This window comes from Leptidea sinapis, chromosome 41, assembly GCF_905404315.1.
Source record: "Leptidea sinapis chromosome 41, ilLepSina1.1, whole genome shotgun sequence".
Taxonomy (NCBI): domain Eukaryota; kingdom Metazoa; phylum Arthropoda; class Insecta; order Lepidoptera; family Pieridae; genus Leptidea; species Leptidea sinapis.
The window spans coordinates 201215-223253 of NC_066305.1; the positions used below are offsets into that span (position 1 = coordinate 201215).

A 22039-nucleotide genomic window follows, 5' to 3' on the forward strand; every position below is an offset into this window, starting at 1 on the left:
TGTCATATATATACCCAAATTACTATATCATCCCCACCATCTGGATGTGTGGCATAACTCCACAGTGCGGTTTTCAAGGAACTTTCTTCCACTTACCTACCTACAATAAAACTCAGGGAAGATCTTCCTTGGGCCAGAGAATATGTTATAGTACAAGTTCTTGTGCGGTGTTTCCGGGACGATACGACATCAAATGATCAAAAAAACACGAACACTTCGTCCTGTCATTCCTCTGGTATTGCAAGAGAATGTGGGCGGCGGTGATCACTTAACATTCTCCTCTTCCATACAAAAAATATCAAAATAATGATATAATGATCATATCAAAATGATTTCCGCTGGTGGTTAGGGCGACAAACTGAGGAACTTCAGCACGATGCGCACCGTTCCCAAACCAGCTGTCTTCTGGATATGACCCTTAACTACCCTAAATAGCTGGGATTTGCAGCCGCTTGAGACATTGGCCGGAGCTCTTTGCTATAAGACCGTTTACAATACATTTTTTTTTCACCTACTTGTTTTTACCTGAGCGAATCGGCGCTCTCTAGCGGCCTACTCCTAAAATCGATTTTTGATATATCGTGGCATTAGTCGTGACGAACCCTACTTAGTTACATGGTATTCAATGTCGAAACTATGATTGAACGAACGAAATATCAATCGATATTATCGGTCCTAACCCTACTCTTAGTTGAAAATGTCAGAGACGAATATTCGAATTTGACAAATAATCAAACGTCACTTTTACGTTAATCTCAACACCTTCGAGGCTGTCGTTGCAATTATCGTTAATTTATGTTGTAGTGGTGCTTTTATTTTGATTGTGGAGTCGATTTCTTGAGTCCTTTGGTGTATATTAAATAAATAAACATACGCCAAATATTTAAATATATTACATATGAAACACTACCAAGTAATTTAAATCGTTTTATTGATCGTTTATGCGTAGAAAGTAATGCAAATGGCCGCCTGACAAATAGGAAGTCGACGAGAAGGTTTGAGTTACTTTTTACATTTTATTTATTCGCATGTTTTGTGTTATTTATTGAATTTAATATGGTCATATTATATTCATTATATAGTTCTTGAAAATGTACATTGTGTATAAATGATGTAAATTGGTGGGGCAAAGTCTGGCATGGTCCTTTGCGTCTAAACTATGTTTTGACTTTTGACAGCGACATAGCACAGATAATATTTAGTTTTTCAAGGTTTCAACATTGTAAAAAAATTTAAATATTAGTCTGTGGTTACGATAAACGATAAGGAATTCGAACGTTTGTTAGTGTAGGGTAGTTGCGATATATTCGGAGTATTATCGTATCGTTCCGTATGTATCGTTGTCGATTTTGCGTGTAACCCTCCTGATCCGCGCGCTGTGTGCGGTACGGTGCAGATTGGCGCGATTTTGGCGCTTGCACAGTGTTCTGTCAATGCGTATTATTTGACGTGACAATAGATTGATTATATTAAGGATGATTTGAATGAATGTATCTAAAAGCTCTTGAAACAAGCTTTGCAAAATAAACCATCTTTAAGGAAAATAAGGGTCAAACCTTGGCGAGGGAGTAGGGTGCCGTATAGCACACTCGGTTTTGGTGTATCTGAAAAATCTTGTCTAATCTGTGTGCTTGGGGGTGGAGAAGATCACTTGTGATGTAATATGATCTGATAGTCCGATGGACTATTTGATAAAAGAACATACTCGCCAGAAAGTGGAGTGATGTTTAGTGCAATGTATGTATGTGTGTATGTATGTTTGTAACAAGGTATGTATGTGTATGTAATCACACATTGCCCAGTCGAAAAATGGTGGGTAACTAGGGTTGATAGGTACAGTTAGTTCTGCTGCAGTTAAATGTTTTAAGTATGAATTACCAGCACGGAATGAAACCGATACCACTTTCGCGATATCGTAGAGTCATCCAGCTATAAACCATTTATAATATATAGAATTAGCATATAAATTAGCATGGAAGCGTTAATATGGAGACGTCATATTTATCGTGCTTCTATAAATAGAAATGGGTTATAATTAGATCTTGTATAGTGGGGGGAGTGTTGACAACGATATTGAAATACACGATTCATTATTTGCAAATCTTGCAGATTTAATTGAATTATATACTTTGATGAAATGACCTTAAGGCTTAATTTATGGTTAGTGATCAATGGCACCCTATACTACCATACATCATTGCTTGGTTGAAATTATTGCATGCTTTGAGGTAGTGTCGAGAGAGACATGATAAAAAAGCAGTTTTCTCGAATCTGAACCTTTCTCCATCCGTAAAAAATTAGCAGAATACGCATCTCCCAACAATTGACATTCGATCTTGCTACTAGAATACGTATCATACGATTTCCCTTATTACAATTGCAATTTATGTTACAAGAATACGAAAATTAAACTTTATGACTTAAGGTCGCTTCGAACCTATTCTCGTTTTGTTAATATGTCCGTGTGCTTTTTTTTCACTATTTTTATTAGCTTAACCTGTATGTAAGTTTGTTTGTAATCGATAATTTGATAAAATTATTTTATTTTTCAATTTGAAAAATAAGATTTTTGTTAATTTATATAATTTTTTTCATCTATCGTCGATAAGGCAGGAATTGATGTTCATTTTAAATTTTAACCAATATCTTTTCAACCATAGCCTGTTTTTTAGTTTCTTTAAACTACTTTTAGATCATAGAATTTTTTTTTATATGGAAGAAGAGGTCAAACGAGCAAATGGATTACCTGATGGTAAGTGATAACCGCCTATACTCTCTTGTAACACCTGAGGAATAATAAGACCGTTGCTGACATTATAAAGCTTAGAATAAACGTATATATGAATTCGCGAAACGTTATACTTGGAATTTCCCTGCGAGATCGAATCAGAAATGTGGAGATCCGTAGGAGAACCAAAGTTGCCGACATAGGACAAATGATTGCGAAACTTAAGTGGCAGTGGGCAGGGCACATAGTTCGACGGACAGATGGCCGGTGGGGTGGAAAAGTCCTCGAATGGCGACCACGTAGGCCTCCACAAGATGGACCGACGATCTGGTCAAGATCGCTGGAATTCGTTGCACAAGGGCAGCGCAGGACCGACCGCCGTAGAGATCTTTGTCTAGCAGTGGACATCTTCCGGCTGATGATGATGATGATGAATTCTGAAATCGAAAACACATTGGTACGTGGCGTTCCAGGATCGAACCTATTGCGCCACTGAAGCTTTTTTACATTAGAATTACTTTCATATTTCACTTGCGTAGGGCAAGATCAAGTCTATATCCAACGCAAAACGCTAAATCAATGGTGTTGACTGTCATACTAACGATTAGACAAAGATATTTTTTTATGAAAATAAGGGACGAGACGAGCAGGACGTTCAACTGATGGTAATTGATACGTCCTGCCATGCAGTGCCGCTCAAGACTCTTGTAAAATCCATTATCTCTGAGCGGCACCACAATTGCGCTTGGCTCCTTGAGACATAAGATGTTAAGTCTCATTTGCCCAGTAATTTCACTAGCTACGGCGCCTTTCACACAAAACACAATAATGCTTACACACTACTGCTACGCAGCAGCAATAGGCGCCGTTGTGATACCCATAATCTAGCCGGAATCCTGTGCAAAGGAGCCTCCCACTGGCATGTTGTATTTTCTTGAACGGGAGATATATCTAAATCCATGCACACAAAGTTGCAGCCAAACCAAGTCAACACAATATAAAAAAAAGTTTCAGACAAAAGAAATAACATAGCGACTGGACTTATACAAAGACCGCTCTCAAGGGTATTTGTCGATGCCCCTTATAATGTTTGAGCTATGCATACACTGCTGTTCCGGTTGTGATACTCTCACAAGGTCTATTCAGAACTTGCGAATACAACATTCACGAAAACAATTCACAGGCGGAAACACATCTCGATTATCTTACCACCGAACGCTGACATTATTGATTTACTTTTAATACGTCAATAGTCCAAGTTTTATCTCGTTTATGTTAAATCGAGTTAATAACAAATCAGTACAGCGTAAGCCTTTACAGAGACGCGGTGTTTGTGATTCAATATAGTGAAGTGCTTCCAACCACTAATACTGTCCGTAGAAAATATATTTTTAATATATTAGCTACTCAATGATGGAGTTTCAGTTCTATGGGAGTTTCGAAAGGGCTAGTCGTAGCCAGGATCAACCTTGGTGGGATGAAGAAGATACACTTACAGACCGGCAAATTAATGGTAAGGTTAACCCGAGTTAACGCGATTGCCCCTTGGTCAAGTTCAAAATCAGACTGAACTCGGTGAATGGGTTAAATCACCTCGCAAGAATATTATTAATTACTAAGATAAGCGGCATTTACGTATTTATGATAATACGAGAGTTTTTCTTGCTGATTTATACAAGTGATAAACTTGTTTTTAATTTGTTATGACTAGTTATGGTCAATGCCAAAGTAGTATTATTAGCCGCAATAAGAGGTAATTCTTGTGTTTACATTCTCTTTGTAAGATACAAAGTCGATGTTTGTGGAGGCGTTAATCGTGTTTTTTTTTTTTAATTAGAGAGGGCAAACGGGCAAGTGGCCATAGACAAGACGCCACGAGAGGCGTTGCCGGCTTTCGAGATGAGAGTACCCTCGAGACATGTAGGTTAATAAAGTCATATCTGTTCGGGAATATAGCGACCGGAACATGTTGACACAAAGTGAGTTTGCTGCGCCCGTTCTTCTCAGGTCTGAGGCACAATTTTTCGAATGGGCGGTAGTTTTTGACTTTCATTAAGTGATCTTATATCCTATTTTAAATAAAAGTACATGATTTGACAGTGAATGGATGATTTCGATGGCTTTTTGGACGAATGACTGGACCCGATAATAGCACTATTATTGATATTTTAGCATCAGTAACCAATATCTTTTAACAATAATTTTGTACTGTCATACCACGAAGTGAGGATGGAAGGTACAAACCATAGACTTAAAAAATATTAGCGAATGGACCGACAAGCGTGAAAAAGAGAAGAATATCTCCAACGGAGCTACAGCAAGAAAAGTAACCGGTTATTTATTGACAAATCGTAAACAGTCAGCCACGATTTACATTAGCTCCATCATATTTTGAATACTAAACAAATTTAGCTATTCGCAGACAAAAATTTGAATACGCATTATCGAGCTGTCAGTTGGTCTATTCTAACAAGCGGTTGCTATGACGTTTGTGTACAAAGCAAATATTTGTATATAATTGTCAAACTAAACAGTATATATAAATATACATAATTTTGTGTCTGTCAATTCTCGAAGGTATGTTCTATATGTACCTACCTATATACTGAGATTAAGGATTGGTTTCCGCTGCGCTCCAACTAGATACCGCACTAACTAAGAACAATAGCGTTTTTATAACGGCAACTATTAGATGCTTGTTGTCGACTCATCTTGACATTTTTCACATTTTGTAACATACTCTTCGTGTGATTTTACATTGAAATTAATAAAATACAAAATACTTACTGATAATATGTGATCCCAGTGTTTTTAGTATTTCTTCTAGTTATTATTTTTACAAAGTACTACGCAACCCGGCATTTTAGTTACAATTATTAGCAAAGTTTAACAGAACATGTGGCATATCATTGTCACACATTTTTCGAGACTGGGTCAAGTACGCCCACTTGCGCGTAGTATTAGTTGCCGCACCTTGCGACTACGCCTGCGATATCTAGCTGTAGCGCAGCGGAGACCGATCCTTAATCAAAGGGTGGTAGGTAATTATTATTCAAAATAACCATAATTCTGAAAGTGAATTTAAGCGCAGGTAGGCTTTGTTTTTTTTTAAATAATTTATTTAATTTTTATTCATTAAATATATTTTTCTTTTAATTATTGTAGAAGTAGTTGTAAAATATGTTTTAGATTTATATAATTCGTTATTACAGACAGACACAGTTATAAAATAATTTTATATGCATGTCTATGTATGTATTACCTGTAAATATTTCCACCATACATGAGAAACACATATCCGTATAATTATTTAACATTTACCAGTCTAGCGAAAGAAAAAAGCGATATTGATTTATTGATAAATGACGGCTATAATCTTGTAAAAAACGGAGATAGCCGAAATCCACTACGTCTTAAGCAACTGTTCGCTTTCAAACTTAGCCGGATTATACTTCGCCGCCATATTGTAATTACTTTTTCAAACTTATGTCAAATCTCACTACACGTTTCATACTAAACTAAATTTCAATATTTAGGCAGTCCGACCTCTTATTATCCTCTTTGGAGCTACAGTAAATAAAATTTCACATTAAAGACAATTTTGCAAAACCGCAAACATTCCACAAAGGTCCTATATATCTCTTTTAATATGGTAATGTTGATATATATCGGAAGTCACCGTCCTTCTTTGCTACCGGTATTACGGTTATGCTGCACAACACCAGATTAGCCATATTGTTTGCATATGCAAAATTCTTGTAAACTTTTACTAGTGACTTGTACTGACTTCGCTCGGGCTAAATGATAAAAATGTGTACCGAGAATCATTTTCAGAAGATAGACACTATGCTGTCAGGGTTTCTTCCTATATATATAACTAAATATCAATGATTGTATGTTCTCTCACTATGCGATCCGAAATCATTGATCAGATTGAGATAAAGCTTTGATAAAGTGCTCTGGATACGTTCATGGTTCATGGCTTAAAAAATGGTATATAAATGATTTTTGAAGTGATAAGTTCTTATGGGAGCGTAAACTGCTTCGTAACGTAACGCGTTACGGCGCTTGTCCGTCTGTCTGGCTTCCCTTTCTCTCATGCATACGGCAGCGGTAGGCAGGCTCCTCCTTTCTCATTATTACTAATTGTTACTTTTATAGGACAACACACAAAATTTTAATGTACATTTTCAAGAATTGTAACTAAGAATAATTATTTATTTATAATCGATAAAAGATTTTATTAATAAATAACCTTTCCTTACATTATCATATCAATATACATAAATTTTAATTATAACCTTAGCTTTTCTCAAGTAATTTAAAATTTCAATATTAAATAGTTCAAGTTAGATAAGTTTAAGTTATCACTTCTGTCGGGTACACGTTTTTTTTTTTCATTGCAACGCGTACCGGTTAAAGCTAGTTAGAAATACACTTATATAATGTGATAGGATTCAAGGACACGAGTTTTTTCGACTTTGTTAACATGTTTTTTTGTAGAGAAAACTTCCTTTGGTACATTGGGCAGATTTGGTATGGTGAAAAAGGACTGAGCTCGTATTACCCTCACGGTAAAAAGCTTTTTTGTAATTTTATTAATTAGCCAATGACCGCTCTTTGGACTCAGATCTCATTGCCGACACCCATTTGACATTTGATAGAAATTTAAATATTATATCCAAAGAGAATGTAAATACTACGTAATAAGAGGCGGGACTGGCTAAGAAATTAAATTTAGTTTAGTATGACACGTGCAGTGATTTGAAATAAGTTTGAAATAGTTTACAGTATTGCGATTGGCGACGAAGCATAATCCGGCTAAGTTAGAAAGCGAACATTTGCTTATAACGTCCAATAATTTCGGTTATCTCCGCTTTTTTATAAGATTATTTGCTCACTCAATTGCTCACTGTTGCTTAAAATTCACTTAATATAATTATTTAACTTTTTACATTTAATGAAAACACATTGACTATCAAAAATATATGCTTATAAAAACTTGCAATAATTAAATTTAACTAAATTCAATGATAAACCGCGTTTTAATAATTATATTCGAGAGAACTTGTGTGTACGTGTCACGATCGCCTTACGGTACGGTAATAGCTGTCCTACAACTGTCAATTTTGTTATGATAAGTAATAGCGAGATGAGAAAGACGATTACATAATAGTAAATAATGCGCCCGGTCCACTATAACGAAGTATTGCTTAAACTTTACCTTAACACTTACCACCAGGAAAAAAAGGCATCGCGAATGCACTCGGTACTTTAAACATTCAATACCAAGCCGTAGTAGCACAATTCAATAATAGAACAATAGGTAATTTAACTTCATACTAGAGTGCCCCAATCGACGTACGCACACATACAAATGATTTACACGGCCGCTAAGCAATCTTGGGAAAACAAAACAATTGCGTGCCGCGCCTTACGCCGGCCGCCGAGACTTGTCGTTGCCCGAGTTTAATTAGCTGCGCCGTGCCATCCGCGTCGTCAATCATTTTGTATGTACCAACCCTAGCACAAGGAGATCTATTACTTATATTGTGGTAGTACTCCAATAAATGTCACTAGCTTATGTATGGTGCCCAGAGCCCTACAAATCAGAACATACAAATGCACTTGCTCACTAGTGCGTTGCGAAAGAATAAGACAACGCTTTGATTCCCAGCTAGCTGGCATTTTGGCAAAGAACTTCTTCTTCTTCTTTAGCCGTTCTCAACCTCTAAGGTATAGGCCTCCTTCAGTTTATGCCATCTTTTACGGTCTTGGGCTTGAGCAGTTTCCAACCACTTTGTTCCCTCCAGTCTTTTGATATCGTCATACCAACGCATCTGCGGTTTCGGTCTCTCGGGCGTTTCTCACCCCACGGTCTCCATTCCATCACTGCCTTGCACCACGAGCCATGCTTGCGGGCGACGTGGCCAGCCCACTCCCATTTCAATTTCGCAACACGTTTGGTTCCATCGCTCACTTTGCTCTGCTCTCTGACCCATTCGTTTCTTTTACGGTCTCTCAGTGTAACTCCTACCAGTTTTCTCTCAATTGCCCTTTGAGCTACCTGAAGTTTCTGGAGGATCTCCTTAGTAAAAACCCCAGTCTCAGCCTCATACGTATACATGGCAAAGAACATAACTTGTATAATCTATACGTCTAGCATACGTACGTATGCCACTTTATGTTAGTGTGCGTACGTTGCTGAAAATAGGGGTTAAGAATTCGCCGCAATTTTTTTCGACAAGTTTACAGCTGTCGCAGTCTTTCTAGACGTATAAATTATCTAAGGCACAAACGATACTACGATCATATCTGTAACTTAAATTTTATCATAAATATTTTTTGTATTATAATTTTTAATTTATATAAATTATATCATTTGATTAGAATATCTTTCAAACTATTGTAACTAAGTCTGGGAAGCACTGATGAGAACGAAACAAAATGTATTATTAATTTAATCTGATTGTTAATACTATTATGGAAATAATGTTATCTTTTAATTTAATTAATGAAACTAATTTCAATGACAATAGATAGTATTTACTTCGTGGCCTGATCTAGTTTATAGTATTAGTTTATCTTTCAGCTAACCGAGTTGTATTTGCATCTAAAAACTGTGACATTTGACAGCTGATACAATTAAATAAACTTTTCTTTACCCATAAAGCTAATTAGTTTATTGTTGTCCTGTATTATTTGACACTAAACCATAAACCTTAAACTAAACGGCCAGCCTAGCGAAAATCTCCAAGAAAAAAGCGATTCACTCGATTGTATGAAACGTGCAGTCATTGATAGATTGACAGATGACGGCTATAATGTTGTCAAAAACAGAGATAGCAAAAATCCACTATGTTTTACGAGGGCTGCACTAAAAGTATCGGGAATATAATATTTCCACTGTTCCTGTCACATTTTTATTTCTTTTAATTGAAAACTCCTTGGTTTTTAAAATCGAATACCATTTATTTATTTAAAAAAAGATTCTCGGACTTGTCACAAGGTCTTTTCAAACTTGTTTAGTCGTTGAGAAAATGGAATTGACTCGAGAAAATTCTAGAGCGATGATTTACTATGATTTTCGAGGTGGCTTAACACAAAAACAGTGTGTTGACCGGATGATTCTGCATTTGGTGATGAAGCCCCATCCAAAAACACAATTTATCGCTGGTTTGCTGAATTTCAACGTGGACGTGTCAAGCTCAGTAATGGTCCCCGTCAATGTCATCTAAAAACTGCAGTCACCAAAGAAAACGTTGATGCTGTGCGTAAGCTGATTGAGGAAGATCAACATGTGACATACCGCGAAATTCAGGCAACTTTAGACATTGGCATGAGACAAATAAAAATCTTGCATGAACAATTAGGTGTAATAAAGTTGTTTTCCCGATGGATACCGCTGCTTGCTCTGTGGAGAGCAAAAAGCGGCTCGCGTTACTTGGTGCGTCTGAACTCTCGAAAGATTCCACGCAGGATCCTCAAATGCTGTATACAACAACGTATCAGGTAACGAATCCTGGATATACGCGTACGAACCCGAAACAAAAAACCAGCCACGAGTTTGGGTGTTCGAAAATGAGTTAAAGCCAACAAAAATTGTTCGTTCACGAAGTGTTGCAAAAAAAATGGTGGCCACGTATGTCTCCAAAACCGGTCATGTTGCGACTATTCCTCTTGAGGGACAAATAATGGTTATTGCAGAATGGCATTTTTTTGCCACAGGTCGTTTCTGAACTCCGTAAAGAGAACTGCAACCGCCGCATCATCCTCCATCACGACAATGCGAGTTCTCGCACCGCGCACAGAACAAAAGAGTTTTTAGAGCAAGAAAACATAGAGATTAGACCATCTGCTGTACAGCCCCGACCTAAGCCCTAATGATTTCTATTCTTTCTCTAAAATAAAGAATAAATTGCGTGGTCAGAGATTTTCATCACCTGAAGAAGCTGTGGACGCCTACAAAACGGCCATTTTGGAGACACCAACTTCCGAATGGAATGGTTGCTTCAATGATTGGTTCCATCGTATGGAAAAATGTGTCAAATTTCGCGGATAATACTTCGAAAAGCAATAAATACATTTTTAAATAGTAATGTTGTGTCACTTCCTTTATTCCCGAAATTTTCAGTGCCGCCCTCGTCAAAACTTAGTTCGTTCGTTCGCTTAGCCGGATTATACTTCGTCGGCAATCGCGTTACTGTAATTAGTGCTATTTCAAACTTATGTCAAATGACTGCACGTGTCATAGTCAACAAAATTTCCGTTTTTACTCAATTTATGTAGCATTTACATCCTCTTTGTAAAGCATGTTGAAAATATTATGTAAATACATAGTTTCAAATAACCAACTGTGATAGGAAAATATGACCAGCGTAAGCCAATATGCAGAACCAATAGAGCCAATTCCACCTAGGTTCTTTTACTTGTAGTTATTTAACCTTGGACGATGTTTAATTCGTCCAAGTAATTGACCTAACCTCTTTTACGGAATATGCTTTTAAATTTGATAAGTCATCGGCATACATTACGTTCAGTATCGTACCGTTGTTTCAGGTCGGTTTTTATCTTGGCACTAATTTATTGTGTATTCATGAATCACGTGAATATCCTATTCATTGTACGACAACGAACATATTTAATGCCTCTGTAAACCTTTTAATCATCCGTTGGTATCGCACTCGATTACGACTATTTGCATTAGTGAAATTTTCTCGCATATCTAGTGCATGTAATTATTTGTTCTGATAAGTTTCTGCGATATACCTCGTCATAAAATTCATAAACATCATTGTGTATACAGGTATTTATTTAGTTTTAAAGAGAGGGTTGGTACAGTATATCATATACTTGCCCATACTTGCTGGCGACTGGGCTAAGTTAGAACCGGTGGCTTTGTCCTTACCCACAGAATAAAAAAAGGCATAAAAAGGCATAAAAGGCATTTATTTTCTCAAAATTGATTCCTTTAGAATTCTTTTTGATGTCATTGTTTAGCAAAGAATGCCTATATGCTAGTGTTTCGTTATGCATGACGTCGTAGCTAGTAACAATACCGGGCTACTGAAGCGTAGATATAAGTTGACCATCGCTCATACAAACTAGTGCTTCGGTTTGCATGACGTCGTAGCTAGTAACAATTCCGGGCTACTGAAGCGTAGGTATAAGTTGACCATCGCTCGTACAAACTAGTCCTTCGTTTTGCAAGACGTCGTAGGCCGTAGCTAGTAACAGTACCGGGCTACTGACACACTTTTTATACAAATTAAGCACATATAGGCTGTGTTATGGGTTACAAGACAACGATATATTTAATACAATATACTTACTTAAACATACATAAATACATTTAAACATCCATGACGGTATGGATGTTTGTTTCCGACATCTATCTTGCACCTACCGGGATGCGAACGCGGGACCGGATTAGCTTAGTAGCGAGTAAGTAGGATCGCTAACCACTCGGCTATACAGGTCGTCATACTGAAGCGTAGGTATAAATTGAGAAATCGCTCATACGAACTATGATGCCATTTTATCGTACATTTGAAACTACATCGCCCTCTTCCTAGCTAAATATTAAAAGAGCTATGAATTATAATTGATATGGATTCAACCGCAATCCTATATTGATGATTTTAATCCATTTCCTGCTTTTAGCATTTCAATAACTGTTTGTTGTGAATTGCTTTTATAAAATGTTTTTCAATCTATCTATGTATGTATTAGAGCTGATTTCACAATTTCACAGAAGTAGAACGCGATTAGATGAAGAAACGAGATGACAGATTTAATTCGTATTTCACCAACTCCAACTGAACGCAGTTATAGCCTACACGCTTTTAAATGCTGACCGCCGAATTTTCGATATTTGATCGCGTTCAAGAGCCTGTAACTGTCGCTATGGTAACATAAACGTTTTATTTTATTCTATTTCTTTGAGATAACAAACAGTTCACACAATACATTTTACAATTTCAAAGTACAGTATTAAATTAATTTCTAGTGAGAACCCACACCGTTATCCACAGGTTGATTTTATAGTGTTACTAGTATCACTAAGAAGAAAGAAATATAAAACTAGATGTCTTAAACTAAATTATTTACAAAATTATTTTTATGGCCTTCTAACTAAAACGTTGACATATAAGAATTTTGATTTGCTTCAGACTTATCGAGGCAGCTGTGTCAGCTGTTTGTTTGCATTCTAATAATTTTTTATGTTAGTTTATGACAATTAAACTCAGATTTAAGCTCGCTTAAAATGTATTTGTGAAAGCCAAAGCGTCTTTAATCGAGATCAAGACTTCAAAATGCCATTTGAACTAGTTTACGTAAAACTACGTTTAATCAAACTTAGTTTCAAGTGTATTGGTAGAATCGGGACTAATAAATTCAGGATCGATTGACATTCGTCTTATCTTAAATCGTCTTAAACTGAAGATTGGAATATTTATTTATTAATATTGACTGTGGGCGTTACTAATCAAATTTATTTCGTTTTATGTTTTCAATAATTGCAATATTATAAAAATATCAATTTGGTCATATATATATATATTATATCCGCGGTATTTAATTGGTCTTAAATGTTCATTCTGATCGACTTAAAAAGGTGAAGGTTATCAAGTCATGTGTATTATTTTGTTTTTAACTTAACACCTCATTTACCTATTTGTTTTTTTTTCTTTCAAGTTTTATCTGTATAAGATAAGTTAGTGATCAGATTTGATGGAACTCATATTTCGCTTTTTTTTATAACGAATCAAGCATTTGTATACAGGAAGAATCCATACAAATGCTTAATATAAATATTGTATTTATTTCATCAAGAATTTGAAGAAGTTTTCGAATCATTCACATACGCTTTTGGTACAAGAGAGTATGGGCCGGACTTAAAAGTTTTTTTCCAACCGATTGACTCGATTAATGTCTGAATCATGGATCAATTATGTAACGTCTAGATAGAATGTGACAGCTGTGAACACTTCGAAAAAAAAATTGCGGTTGACCATTAACCTCTATTTGAACAATGCACGCACACTAATACAAAATGACATACAAATCGCGAGTGTAAGACGTAGCTTGTATGTATAATGAAGTAATAAACCTGGCCTGTTTCCATCGACTGTCTAGCAGCAAGAGCCTATATCTAGACCAACGTGGGGCCCACGCCCCACAGAGGGGGCAATTTTTATAGTAAAAGGGGGCAATTTAAAAATGGACTCGACACGACTATAACTCTTAGCCTTGGGTTATTTAAATGCAGTGCTAGATATCGGTGACAAATTTAACAAAAAAGGCAAATTCCAAGAATGTGTAAGAAAACTTTTACTACCGTTTCCATCTTCATATATAGCTGAATGTTTAGAGCTGTAAATGATTTAATGATAAAAAAAGCGACTAGAGTAAATTGGAACCTAATATAGAAATCAAAATTAAAACGATTTTGAATGTCACTTTTTCATTGTATGTTTTGAAATTTTATTTACGATGTTTTGATTTTAATTTTATAGTGATTTCTTCCTAAAACTTATCATTTATACTTCTTAAGGGAACAAAACAAAATAAATTAAAAATTATATGTGGGGGGTATAAAAAATTTAGAAGTGTTAAGGTGGGGCATGGCCTTAAAAAGGTTGGGAAACACTGATCTAGACGTATAAATTATCAAAGGCCTGAATATTATCAATTTCAAATTATAAAACGATAAGTTAATTCGTTTAATACTTTGAAACTATTTGTAGGTATGTATTGTACCCACTTAGTTGTTTCCGTTTTCACTTTGAAACAAACTGTGTGAATTTTGAGGTCTAACACAATGATATTATAGTATTAAAAGAGGTAGATATGTCACTAGCGCGCCGAAAATCAATCCCCTAAATTGAGTCAATTGGTTCCTTTGGTCGTAGTCACTCTCTCGATACGAAAACGGTACGGTACGGTAACGGTACACACGCGTTTGTTGTTGACAGAATTGCTTACAATTTGATATAGGTACAAAATTAAAATGCCATCTTGTGTTATGGGTAGATGCACTAATTACAAAAGTAAAAAAATCATAGAATTACATACCAAAGTTAAGAAATCATGAATTAAAACATTTTATTTGATTTCATTATTTATCTAAAAAATATATGTTATATTCAATATATTCTTCTTTTATTGTATTTTGGTTTGTGCTGATGGTCTTGTTACCAACACTGCTCCAGTGGGAGGTTCCTTTCCACAGATTGCCGGCTAGATTATGGTACCACAACGGCGCCTATGTCTGCAGTGAAGTGACATTACTGTGTTTCGGTCTGAAGGGCGCTGTAGATAGTGAAATTACTGGTAAATGAGACTTAACATTTTATCTCTCAAGGTGACGAGCGCAGTTGTAGTGCCGCGTAATATTAATTAAAATTTTTGGGTATAAAAAATAGATGACGACCGATTCTCAGACCTACCAAATATATCTAACATAAAATTTATCGTTATAATTATTACATTCGATTGCCATCTTGTAACCCTATTGCGGATTTGTGGATGGAATAGAATAATATAAAAATCGCGATACAAAAATAGGCGTTCACGGTAGATGGGTGAAAATTTGAAGTTGTATGTATTTTTAAAATAAGAAAATATATATAGGGGTGGGTCACCCTTATTTATATTTAGGGGTATGAAAAGTAGATGTTGGCCTATTCTCAGACCTACCCGATATGCACACAAGCCGTTTCGGAGGAGTTTGGTAACAAACACCGAGACACGAGAATTTTATATATTAGATGATTCTATTTCCAGAATATAAATGCGTTGTAATTTTTTGTTTGGTTCTTTTGGTGCTAAGATTTATTGCTGATTGATTTATGCATGTCCTAGCGGGAAATTGTTAGTTTTTGTTAGCTTATTCGGCTGGTGAGGTCTTCGATCGTTTGTGGTCTTCGACAGAGATTAGAGAGGGAACTGTCGATAGCGCAATGTACCTACGAATACTCCACTCACAATATGCTTTAAAGTATCTTAAAAACTACATCCATGTTGTAGTTTAATATGAACCTCATAAATAAAGTGGCGGGGAAAAAATTTAAGTTTTTGACATAACAAAAGCGTTCCAACCTTGAATAGATCAAAAATATATACAATAAACATTTTGAAGTGAAACTTCTTTATCGACGTATGAGACAAATTCAATAGCAATGTCGTCATGTTGTTTTGTTTAGTTTAGTATTAATAATATTTATGACCAAAATATAAGGGCCAGACAGAAACAAGCCGTGATGCACATTATTGATTCGGGGATCTAATATTAGAGCCGGCCGGGCCGCGGCAGATTGAGCTATTTCTGTTACACCTCCTCACCCTAGGTCAATGAAATTCATTGGGAGACTTCAGGTTGAAGTTAGGTCTCGTCGCAATTGCAGGAAATATTTTGATATGACTCAGTTAACAACAGAATGCTTATAAATATGCAGATACTGTGTTTCGGTCTGAAGGGCGCCGTAGCTAGTGAAATTACTGGGCAAATGAGACTTGACATATTATGTCTCAAAGTGAGCACAATTGTAGTGCCGCTCAGAATTTTTAAGTTTTTTAAGAATCCTGAGCGGCACTGCATTGCAATGGGTAGAGCGTATCAATTACCATCAGCTGGACGTCCTGCTCGTCTCGTTCCTTATTTTAAGTAAGTAAGTATCCATTCCTACTCTATAGGGCTATCAACTTTTCTTAGAACGAATATAGTATTTTTGGATTCAATATCCAAAAAAAAAATAGTGGAGAGGAGATTAATACAAATAAATATATATTTTATAAAACATTTCTTAATATTTTTTACTGCTTTGAGCTTGTATTGATAGGTTTTTATTTTAATGGAACCCTTCAAATTCAAATATTTTTATTCAAAACAGGATTTGAAATCACTTATTGAACGTCAAAACTACCACCCATTCAAAAGAGACTGCCTCAGACCTGAGAAGAATGGGCGCAAGAAACTCAGCGGTCTTTTTTTTTAAATATAAAATATGGATTACAATGTAATACCTTTCCCACACAAACGCTTTTTAACAATTTTTTTAAATTTCGTAACACATTTGTTTTGTACATTTTCTGGGATCATATTGTAGAAGCATATACATCGCCCAACAAAAGACTTACTAACTCGACCTAACCGAGTAGTAGGCATAACAATTTTATGTTTGTTCCTCGTGTTAACATTATGAATGTCACAGTTTCTAGAAAATTCCGCAATGTGCTTATGAACATACAGAACATTATAAAAAATGTATTATATATATAGAATATAGAATATTGACACACTTTTTACACAAATTATCTTGCCCCAAGTTAAGCATTTATAGCCTGTGTTATGGGTTACAAGACAATGATATATTTTATACAATATACTTACTTAAACATACATAAATTCATAAAAACATATACATAAACATACATAAATACATATAAACATCCATGACTCGGATACAAACATCTATATTCATCATATAAATGCTTGCACCTACCGGGATTCGAACCCGGGACCTCTAGCTTAGTAGGTAGGGTCGCTTACCACTCGGCTATACAGGTCGTCAAGATCGTATTGAGAAGCAACAGTCAAAATGTTTATTTCTTTAAACTTTTCTCTTAATGATTCTAGGACCTAGGTTATAAATCGCACGAATAGCCCTCTTACACATATTTAGACAAATTGCTAGTAAGTGTACTTCAAATTCACTAAAAATCAAAAAATAAAAAATATTTTAACAAAAAAACAACCGACTTCAAAAAAACTATTCCAAAACAATCGATAAAATATGCACTAAAAAGTATAAAAATAATTGCGTATTTTTATACATTGTAATTCTAGTCGTGAATGTTGCTGTTGAGGTATGTGGGGTAGCTAAGAGAAGGAAAGGAAGAAAGAACTATAATGTGTGAATTGATAAAGAGATACAAATGGCGGTGCAAGAAAAGAAGAAAGCATGGTTGGATTGGTTAGCAACAAAAGCTAACCAAAAATTTCAAAAGACAACCGATGGCGAGATAAACGATGCAAGAACGAAGTATAAAAAAGCGAAGTGAAGTCAGTAGCGAAAGAAGTTGTGTCTAGAAAGAAAGAAGAACGAAATGATGATTTGATAGGTTTCAGAAGAAGATTTCCAGTCAAACATCAAGTTCTTCTGGAAATCCATCAAAACAGCCAAAGGAAAAACTTCTACCTCGGAGCTGAGTGTATTCAGGATGGGAGCATTATAAGAGGAGAAAAATGTGTGGTAAAGAGATGGAAGGAGTAATTTGAAAGTTTGTGTGAAGGAGAGGAAGTGCATGTACAACATCCGGCACCTTCTATTGAAACTAACATAAATGTTGACGAACGTGAGATAAGCATGTATGAAATAGTAAAAGCATTGAAGAGTATGAGATTAGGTAAGGTTGCAGGGTATGACAGGATTACCGTCGAGATGCTGAGGGCTGGACAGGGCATAGTGTCTAGCCAGCTGTACCGCCTTTTCAATTTGTTCTGGCGAAATGGGCAAGTACCAGGAGACTGGTTCAAAGCTGTTATCGTGCCATTGTATAAGGGGAAAGGGTCACGGCAGGACTGCAGAAATTATAGCGGTACAAGGCTTCTCAGCGTCGTCGGTAAATTATATGTGAAAGTGTTGATTGAAAGAGTTGTGAATGAAACAGACGAAAAAGTATGGGATGCACAAGCTAGATTTAGAAAGGGAATAGGATGTACGGATCAGGTCTTTTCCTTGCGGTGCATACCCGAAAAGTGTTTGGCTAAAAACAAGAAGGTCTATTGCGCGTTCGTGGACCTAGAAAAGGCCTATAATAAAGTGCATTGTCCGCGAACGTGTGAGCAATGTCCTCATACGAGCATTGCAATCTCTTTATAGGGATTCTATTGCTTGAGTAAGGATAAACGGGGCATACACTGAATGGTTTAATATCGAAAAAGGGGATGTGTAGCGTCATCGTGGCTGTTTAATCTGTTCATGAATAATTGCTTGACAGATTTAAAAGAGAATTAAAGTGGGTTGAGAATGAATGAGTTACTCGTCAAATGTTTTCTCTATGCTGATATCCATGTAATACTTGCGTCTTCGGCCGAGGAGTTGTAGGAGATGGTAACTGCTATGAGTGGAGCTTTTGGAAGAAAGGGAATGAAGATGAATGTAAAGAAGACGAAAGTGATGGTGTTTGAAATAGATGAGTTAGTTACAGACTGCAATATCGTGATTGGATATTAAAAAATTGAACAGGTGAATGAGTTTGTGTATTTGGGTTCTAAATTTACAAGAGGTGGAAAGTATGAGAGTGATATTGAAAGAAGAGTGAATGCAGGAAACATGGTGAATGGAGCTTTTCCATTCCTTTATTAACAGGCAGAAGGTGTTTAATAATATTAGTGAAATAAGGAAATGTTGTGGTCTGAAAGAAGATGTTGTGACAAAAATTAAGAAAAGGTATGCTGAGATGGTTTGGCCATGTCGAGAGAATGAATGAAGAACGTTTGACGAAGAAAGTGTATAAGGCCAGTGTGAATGAAAGTGTTGGAAGGGGTAGACGTAGGCGGACGTTTCGAGATCAAATCAGGGACGTCTTGAAAAAAGGCCAGTTCAAGAGTACCCTAAACCGAAGAGCATGTATGAAAGGAATAATAAAAGTGGACGAAGCGAAACACGTATGTAAGGATCGTAGCAAGTGGAAAGAAGTGGTCTCTGCCTACCCCTACGGGAAACAGTCGTGGTTATATGTACGTATGTAATTACAGATATAATTATGCTAAGTTACAAAGGTCTTATTACTAAATGGTGAATACCGCATGCTAAAATATGTGTTATTGGTATTGGTATTATAGTTATATAAAATAAGTATAATACCAATACCAAGTTTTCACAGTATAGTACTTATAGTTTCGGAAGAACTGTGGCTGTGACATACGGACGAACAGACAGACAGACATGACGAATCTATAAGGGTTCCGCAAAACCAGAACATAAAATTGATAACCTCTTCTTTTTTTAAAGTGAGATAAAATACAAAACAGTTTTTGTAACAATGGTTATAATGGTCTTAATGTTGTCAATAAATATTGTGTAATTTTCAGGCAGAATTGTAGTAGTTTCACCAAATATAGGTTTCAACTTATATAATACATTGTAGTTATAATGATCATGTCGGAGTTATTAGTCTATTATTTGAGTCACGTTTCTTGTCAGCAATAAGTACATAATATGTAAGCAAGGCCAGTTGATAATCTGGCCCTATAAGACATAATATGAATACACAGTAACATAATACCAGATGTATGTTTATACAGTTTGCTAAACTCTGTAATAGCTGGATATTTTAAGCCATTGTTTTTTTATGATTTATTTACAAATCTATAGTTTTCAGATTTCCCTATTCTTGTTGCATATGGTATATTAATTGCCAAATATCGTACTTCTAGTTCAAACGAAAATTACCCTATAATATTTGCTTCCCTTGAGAACTGTAAATTTATTATGGTTATATATCAACTAGATACCTCCACGCGTTCCCGAAATAAAGGATCTTGACAGACAGACGGGCGCATGGATAGACAAAAGAGTCGTTATAAACTATAATATACTAATATCCGGACGACCGAGCCTTGCTCGGATTTTTAAGAATGTACAAAACTTGAACAAAAAAAAAACTAATAGGACATCTGGATTCGAACCGGGGTCTTCTGCTTTCCGGATCACCCAATGTCCCATCTGAGCTATAATAGTCTTGTATATAGTGGCGAAATTTACCTTTGTATTCTAATGTTATTGTAGCTGTTTCTCATTCAAACATGGATAAAACCATTTTTTTTAAATTGAAACCTAGCTAGATCGATTTATCACCCCCGAAATCCCCTGCATACTTAATTTTATGAAAATCGTTGGAGCCGTTTCCGAGATTCAGATTATATATATATATACAAGAATTGCTCGTTTAAAGATATAAGATAAATGATTTTATTGTTGATGTATTTCTTATGAATCTCTACTAACTAATTAACTTACTACGCTTAATAATTCCTAAAAATTCTCTTTAGTGATAAAGGATATAAGGAGGATTCTATAGGACAATAAACAAATAACTTCAAAAAAAAAAACATTTGTAACTACTATGAAATATATAATATGAAAATATGATTTTTTTTAATCCTAGATATGCACAAAATACTACAGCAGCATTTTTAAAATTTACAGTATTTTATCGCGGTGAACAAAAATTCTGAATGTGATTCTATTTTAATCTCTTATGTCGAGCTCCATATTGGATAATTATTTTGAAATAAAAATGAAGTCATTGTATAGGAAATTTAATTTTATAGACAGTAAAACAGCATTACAAAATCTTAAAATTTCTTAACCAACTATAAAAATTTTAATGACACTAAAAAGTAAAAAAAAAAACTACGTTTAAAAAAACCGACTTCAAACACTGAAAATTTGCTAGTCTTTAACCTTTAATATTAATAAAATACTTTTATTTGTATGTACTACCTATTGACAGGGCTTAAGTCGGTGTCTGCCCGCTTGGGTTGTTTGGTTCTAGACGAAGCTATCCCGCTCAAAGTCACGCGTGGCGAGTGTAGGTACCTGCTATTACGTTTTTGGCTTGGCACTGACTTCGAACCTATAAATTTTATTCAGATAGCACATATAAATATTATTTTGTTTTAATCAATAAACTAACAAAATAGCGTGGAGCTCTGGCACAAATGAGTAATAGTCTATTACACTACACGGTCAGCTGCTGGGACTATAGGCGCCGCCTGACCCTCACGCGACATGCAACACACAGACGAAAAAGTTTGAGACGATGTAATAAATACTTCACTTTAAAAATATAATCAATCTAAATGAAAACTCATAAAAAGCAATACACAAACTATAATAAAATCATCCGCGTAAACAAAAAAATTCATAAAAATGTTTATAAAATGAAAACTACTGGGACAAACAATGTAAAATTTATGGGATGAAATGTCAAAAATTCCGCATCAAACAAAAGAAGAATCACGAAAATCGGTTCATAAATCTCAGCGTAATCGGTGTACATACATAAAAAAAATACCAATCGAATTGAGAACGAATTTGTAATTTTATTTTGCCATATAAATCCTTTTTAATCAATTCCCATATAAGGAAACTTAAAAGTAAGGTTAAAATGAAAAAAAAATCAATATAATCTGTTGCCTGCTTAATCCAAATTGTATATAAAATCTCCATCTAATCCGTCCTAATTGATGTTAATTCCTATTGAATCAGCTTACGAAAACAAAAGAGATATTTTTCG

General features: G+C 35.4%; 1 protein-coding gene across 5 annotated transcripts in view; it reads left to right on the plus strand.

Annotated features, from left to right (window-relative positions):
- LOC126976512 (uncharacterized) overlaps window positions 1-22039 on the plus strand; it is a 176551-nt gene that overhangs the window by 44137 nt on the left and 110375 nt on the right. The window contains exon 1 of one of the 5 annotated variants that reach the window (XM_050824878.1): window positions 4076-4241. The exons of the other annotated variants lie outside the window; for them this stretch is intronic. Within the exon in view, the coding sequence (XP_050680835.1) occupies window positions 4139-4241 (103 nt within the window). The 5' untranslated portion in view covers window positions 4076-4138. Of the gene's footprint in view, window positions 1-4075; window positions 4242-22039 lie in introns of those variants that run through there. 5 annotated transcript variants of the gene reach the window in all.